The sequence below is a fragment of the Carlito syrichta genome, unplaced genomic scaffold (assembly GCF_000164805.1).
Source record: "Carlito syrichta isolate Samal-C Ts95f unplaced genomic scaffold, Tarsius_syrichta-2.0.1 Scaffold311873, whole genome shotgun sequence".
Taxonomy (NCBI): domain Eukaryota; kingdom Metazoa; phylum Chordata; class Mammalia; order Primates; family Tarsiidae; genus Carlito; species Carlito syrichta.
In genome coordinates, this window is record NW_007255969.1 from 397,182 (window position 1) to 404,057 (window position 6,876).

General features: G+C 41.0%; 1 protein-coding gene across 1 annotated transcript in view; it reads left to right on the plus strand.

The window, feature by feature from the left end:
- Positions 1–4,741, plus strand: part of CASP8AP2 (caspase 8 associated protein 2) — a 39,289-nt gene extending 34,548 nt beyond the window's left edge. Inside the window, exons 8-9 of the mRNA XM_021718162.1 lie at positions 810–862; positions 4,103–4,741. Of these exons, the coding sequence (XP_021573837.1) occupies positions 810–862; positions 4,103–4,106 (57 nt within the window). The 3' untranslated portion in view covers positions 4,107–4,741. The remainder of the gene's footprint in view (positions 1–809; positions 863–4,102) is intronic.
- The last annotated feature ends 2,135 nt before the right edge of the window (positions 4,742–6,876 follow it).

The window sequence follows — 6,876 nt, forward strand, 5'->3', positions numbered from 1 at the left end:
GGGCACAGAGTGAGACTCTGACTCAAAAAAAAAAAAAAAAAAGAAAGTTTAAGACTAGGCCCAGTGGCTCATGCCTGAAATCCCAACACTTTGGGAGGCAGAGGTGAGAGGATTGCCTGAGCCTACGGGCTCGAGACCAGCCTGGGCTACATAGGATGACCTTGTTTCTATCCAAAAATTAACTGGGCCAGCTCCTTGGAAGGCTGAAACGGAAGGATCACCTGAACCAGTGAGTCAAGGCTGTGGTAGCTATGATTGTGCCACTGCACTCCAGCCTGGGTGATAGAGTGAGACTCTGACTCAACAAAAAAAGAAAGTTTAATATTGAGGCTGGGTACAGTGGCTCACTCTTGAAATCCCAGCACTTTGGGAGGCCAACGCAGGGGGATCCCTTGAGGCTTGGAGTTCAAGACCAGCCAAGGCAATGTAGCAAGACCCCATCTCTGCAAAATAATAAACAATTAGCTGGATACGGCTGTGTGTGCCTGTGGTTCTAGCCACTGGGAAAGCTGAGGCGAGAGGATCACTTGAGTCCAGGAGTTTGAGGTCACAGTGAGCTGTGGTCACTGCAGTCCAGCCTGGGCAGCAGGGCGAAACCCTGTCTCAGAAGAAAGTTTAATATTGAAATGTTAGACTAGCAATCATTCTTAGTATGAAGATTTTTTATCTTCCTAAATATTACTTTATCTCTTTATTGTTGAATGTAACTTTCTCTGTCTTTAAATGTTTTGTGAAAGTATTCTTCAAAGATGAAAAAAATTATTGAGATAATTATAATTTATAATTAACACTCATTTTAAAATTTTCAGGTCTCAGAAAGATTCCAGCAGCTAATGAAGCTCTTTGAAAAGTCAAAATGCAGGTAGTTAATGGTTACCCTACAGGAGACTACTAAAGTGAATGTTTGACACTGTAATTGTGCAGTTAATGGCCTGTTAGTCATTGAAGATGTGAGTAGTGGGTGAGAGACATCCAGTTGAGTTCCTGCTTCAGTCACAAGTTGGAGGATGGCTGTTCGTGTAGGCATCTAAGGTGACCTCATCCTCAGGGACGTGCTCAGAGTGACGCCTGCTGCCGTTCAGATCAGCATGGCATCTCCTCAACCTTCTGATGGCGGTTGAGTCTAAGGTGGGGGGAAATCCATTTGACAATAATAAGTTTATTATAAGTGAAGAAAAATAAAAGCATTCTTGAATAGCCATATGTGGTTCATAACCAGCGAACTCTGTATGATCACTAATATAATATTTATCACATTTAAATTAAGAGTGCTGATTTAAAAAGAAAACATTTATTAGCCGGGCTCGGTGGCTCAGCCTGTAATCCCGCCACTTTAGGAGGCTGAGGTGAGTGGATTGCCTGAGCCCGCAGGTTCGAGACTCACCTGGGCAGGTTGGCGAGACCTCATCTCTACAATAAAAATTAAAAATTAGCCAGGCGTGGTAGCGCACGCCTGTAGTTCCAGCTACTTGGAAGGCTGAGGCGGAAGATTGCCAGAACCCAGCAGGTCGAGGCTGTGGTGGCTGGGAGCGGCTACTGCACTCCAGTCTGGGTGACAGAGTGAGACTCCAACTCAAAACAACAACAACAACAACAAAAAACATTTATAAAGGTCATTGTCATCTGAAGAGGTGACATGATTTACCATTGAAATTATAATGTTTGCAGACATGTTTCCTCAGTTTCTTGTACTTTCTATACAAGCCATGCTTGTACAAGTTTATTAAAGGCAATAATGTTTACATTATCAGCAGAGGCTGGGCTTGGTGGCTCAGTGTGTAATCCCATCACTTTGGGAGGCCGAGGCGAGTGGATTGTCTGAACCTGTGGGTTAGAGACCAGCCTGGGCAACTTGACGAGACCTTGTCTCTACAATAAATAAAAAATGAGCCCAGGCATGGTTAGCGCTTGCCTATAGTTCCGGCTACTTGGAAGGCTGAAGTGGAAGGATTACCAGAGCCCAGCAGGTCGGTGCTGGAGTGGCGGTGAGTGTGCCACTTCACTCTAGCCTGGGCGACAGAGTGAGACTCCAAATAAAAAAAAAAAAAAAAAAAAAAAAATATATATATATATATATATCAGCAGAGCTGGGCACGGTGACTCAAGCCAGTAATCCCAGCACTTTGGGAGGCCGAGGTGAGAGGATTGCCTGAACTCAGGGGTTTGAGACCAGCCTGGGCAACTTAGTGAGACCTTGTCTCTACAATAAATCAAAAAATTAGCTGGGTGTGATGGTGCACACCTGTGGTTCCAGCTACTTGAAAGGCTGAGGCAGAAGGATTGCCTGAACCCAGCAGGTTGAGGCTGCAGTGACCATGGGTGTGTCACTGCACTCTAGCCAACAAAAAAAAATTATCAGCAGAAAGCTGGGCGCAGTGGCAAGTGCCTGTAGTCTAAGCTGCTTGGGGAAGCTAAAGCAGGATTATTGCTTGAGCTCAGGAGTTTGAGGCTATAGTGTGTGAGAATGTGCTTGTAAATAGCCACTACACTCCAGCCTGGGCAACATAGTGAGACCCAGTCTTTTTAAAATAATTAAATAAAGTATAAGATTTTTCTCAGTAAGACCTTAGCCAATTGCTGAAGTATTTTGGATTTTTATATAAAGAAATTTAATGTGTCACTGTATTTTTAATTGACTTGTGGTCATAATTTGAATGGAAAACACCTAATTTTAAATTAGATGAAGTTTGAAATAAATCTGAGTAGAAACCATATTTGGATATAGATCACAGTGTGAAGCGTTTTGATTATTTTTGAGTTATAAATCTGTTTCCAGTCCCAATGTGAGTTTACTATCTTTAGATAATCTGCTAATTTCCATACCTTCTGAAAGCAGCTGGTTTGTTAGTGAGAACTTCAAAATGCATTTAGTAGTTTACTATGAAGTTAAATTTCTGTTTATATAATTCAGAATGTAAGATTGAGTGATGGGAAATTTGAAGAAGAAGCTTATTCTGAAGAACTTTTTGAAAAAAAGCTGAGGGCAAAGTGGCTTGGTTATCTTTTAGATTTATTGTACTTTGAGATTTTTACTGCCTTTAGAAAGTTAAACTGAGTTTTTTTGTTTTACCTTAATGTTTTTTTGTTGTTTGTTTTGACTTGGAGTCTCACTGTCACCCAGACTGGAGTGTAGTGGCCGCTCCTGGCCACCACAGCCTCGACCTGCTGGGCTCCGGCGATCCTTCTGCCTCTGCCTTCCGAGTAGCTGGAATTACAGGCACGCGCTACCACACCTGGCTGATTTTTTTGATTTATTGTAGAGATGAGGTCTCGCCTGCCCAGGCGGGTCTCGAACCCGCGGGCTCAGGCAATCCACTCACCTCAGCCTCCCAAAGGTGCGGGATTCCAGGCTGAGCCACCGAGATAACCTTAATGTTATCTTAAAATATGCTTTCCATTTTCTTGAAGACAATCTAAATTTATGAAATAAATAACTTGTACCTGGAAATGATGCAAATTAGTGTGAAATTTCCAAATTTCATTATAAATCTAAAATTTTTAAGTTGTAAAAATCTAAAATCAGGTGGCACGGTGGCTCATGCCTGTAATCCTAGACTGTGGTTGGTGGAAGCAAAAGGATTGCCTGAGTCCAGGGGTTCAAGGCCAGCCTGGGCAACTTGGTGAGATCTCATCTCTACAATAAATCAAAAAATTAGCTGGATGTGGTGGCGTGCACCTGTGGTTCCAGCTACTCGGAAGGCAGAAGTGGAAGGATCCCCTGAGTCCAGCAGGTTGAGGCTACAGTGGTCGTGAGCATGCCACTGCACTCTAGCCTGAGCGACAGAGTGAGATACCTGTTCAAAAAAAAGAAAAATCTAAAATCTTTTAATGAATTTGATATTTTAGGTTTTATTTGCTTGCATGATGACACATATTATGGTTTATTTCATTCTTAGCTTATTTCTTAACTGATTTTTTTCCCAAGAACTTATTAAACTTTTGTCAAAATCAAAGTATAATAATAGTTACCAAACTGATTCTGTAAAAGCTAGTTTGTTGACACCAATATTGTCTCAGTAGAACTCATTTAAAAGGTAACACATTATGAGATAGTTCTATCAGAAAAATAGAATCATAACTTCAGCATTTTCTTACATTCCAGATAAGTTGCTGAATTCCTTGGAGTCTTAATTGATATTGCATACTACACAGAAGCTTCAAGTTCCTCATGTTTTAAATGAGGAACTAGAGGAGGGTTTATCACATTTTTGATTACCAGATGATAATCTTTGATGACTCTCTAATCTCAAGCCAGCATGTTCAGCTTGTTCCAGTCATCAGTCTAATTTGTCTACCTGTTAGTGGTTGAAATATTTATTTTTAGACATGTTGAAAGGTATTATCAGAATGAAAGCCACAATGATGTTGTATTGAAATCTTAGTTTTGATATTTTAAAGAAATGACTTTTTTTTCTAGATTTTAAAAAAGTTTTGTAGCATTTTAAACTTAGCAACTATTTAGTTCAAGTTTTCATCCATTTTTATTTGTTTTTATAATTACCTGTCCTCGTTTTGGTATATTGTAAAATAATTAAATAGTGTATTTGTAAATATGTATAATTATAATGATGTAAAATATTGTGTGTGTGTGTGTGTGTATGTATGTTTGTGTGTATGCATGCACATAAATGACTTTGCTTAGCCAAGGATTTTTTTACTTGTATGATTTTTTTTTGTATAAAGTTTGCTTCCGATAATAGTAATGTATAATAAAACCATGTAAAGTTCTGTTGTTTTTTGATTAGGATGTTTCTTTTATTGTATTTCTAAAATAATTACAACCACGGAAGGTGAAACTCCTGGGGGACATGGGGAGCAATTCTGAAGCACTTCATGGTGGGGGTATGGCTGGGTGAATGGCAAAGGATAGACTCATTATAGAAAGCTGATTGCCATTGCCTGCTTTTTTTTCACAGCAGGTACTTGCGCAGCGATCTGTTCCTCTGCTGCAGGTAAAATTAGGGCAGCGCAAGAACCTGTTGGGCGAAGAGTTGAAGAAAACAGGCGTCAAGATTGATTAGCTTGGGCATTATTTCTTCACCCCTCCCCCTCCAGACTCACTGTACCTGGTGAGTTGCAGTGCAGGTCCTAGACTCCAGGAATTGCCTTTTCCCCCAGCGTGTCCACAAGGAACGCCATAACCTAAAGGATCCCAGACTGAAGTAATTGACAGTGATTTTGTAGTGCTGAGGTTCTCCATTGTGGGGTCTGTCCACTTCCCTCTCTGAACCCCCTGGTCCTCGGTCCTTCAGTGCATACTATTTACTCAGAAGATCCCACACCACCAGGTAAATGAGTTCACAGGCAAAGTACTGTGATGAATAAGTGATGTTACTGGTTCAAAAGAAAAACTATTACATAGGACTTCGAGAATCGAAAATGAGACTAATAAACATTAAAAGAAAGATTTTGGCAGTGTGATCCAAGAATAAGAAATAGTGAAACATTTAAAGAACATAATAAAAAGAATAAAAGTTGGATACAGCTGAAGAATGAATTAGTTGGAAAATCAGACTGAGAAACTTCAGAAGGAAGCAGTTAAAAGATAAATTGGAAATACGAAAGCAGGTTTAAGCAAGATGAAGACAGAAGTAGGTGTGCCAACATTCAGGTAATAAAAGACCCAGCAGGACAAAAGGTTTATTTTATTTATTTTTTGGGGGGGTTGGAGTCACTCTGTTGTCCAGACTGGAGTGCAGTGGCAGCCTCGACCTGCTGGGCTCCGGTGATCCTTCCGCCTCAGCCTTCCAAGTAGCTGGAACTACAGGTGCGCGCTACCACACTCGGCTAGTTTTTATTTATTATAGAGATGCGGTCTCACCAAGTTGCCCAGGTGGGTCTTGAACCCGCGGGCTCAGGCAGTCCACTCACCTCGGCCTCCCAAAGTGCTGGGATTACAGGCTGAGCCACCGAGCCCGGCCTGACAAAAGGTTTAAATTGAGATCGAAAGGGCCACGGAGTACCTACATCTAGACACATACCTTTAAGAGTATCAAAGATGAGAAAAATCTAAAAACTTTTAGGGAGCCACATGCAGTATCTCACGTCTGTAATCCCAGCACTTCGGGAGGCAGAGGTGAGAGGGTTGCCTGAGCTTAAGGGTTTCAAGACCACCCTGGGCACCCGGTGAGACCTTGTCTACAAGTCAGAATGTGTGGTGTGGTGGCACGTGCCTGTAGTTTCAGCTACTTGGAAGACTGAGGCGGAAGGCTTGCATGAGCCCAACAGGTCAAGACAGAGTGAGACTCCAACTAAAAATAAATAATAAAAGCTTTTAGGTAGAGTAAATGTATAAAGGAAGAAGAATCAGATTGATCTCAGTCTTCTCAAGTGCAATGCTGAGTATAGGGAAACCAATATTTTTAAAGTACTAGACTTAAAGTCCTTATCTAAATTGTTATTAAAATGTGAGGGTTTAGTAAAAACAGTTAAGACTCACCAAATGTCCACATTGAAGCTTTTTGGAAAAAGATACTCAACAAAAAAGTCCAGGAGATACTACAAAAGCTATGGAAATAGCAATGGTCACATGCCTTTATAAAATGTGTATAGGAGGAGAAAGACTTTTTTAAAAGTACAGTATACCCATAATTAGCCAAAATTAATCATTTTAGACAATATCAACGTGGAGAGTGGAGATCAAAGCATATAAATGATAAAGATACAGATATGTAAGTGTCAAAGTTGAGGCACACTTGTGGAAAAGTGCCTAAGAAAGTAGCTCTGGCTCAGCTTGTAATCCTCACTTTGGGAAGCTGAGATGAGTGAATTGCCTGAGCCTGCGGGTTCGAGACCAGCCCAGGCAACTTGGCGAAACCTCGTCTCTACAATAAGTAAAAAATTAGCTGGGCATGGTAGTAAGTGCTTGCAGTTCCG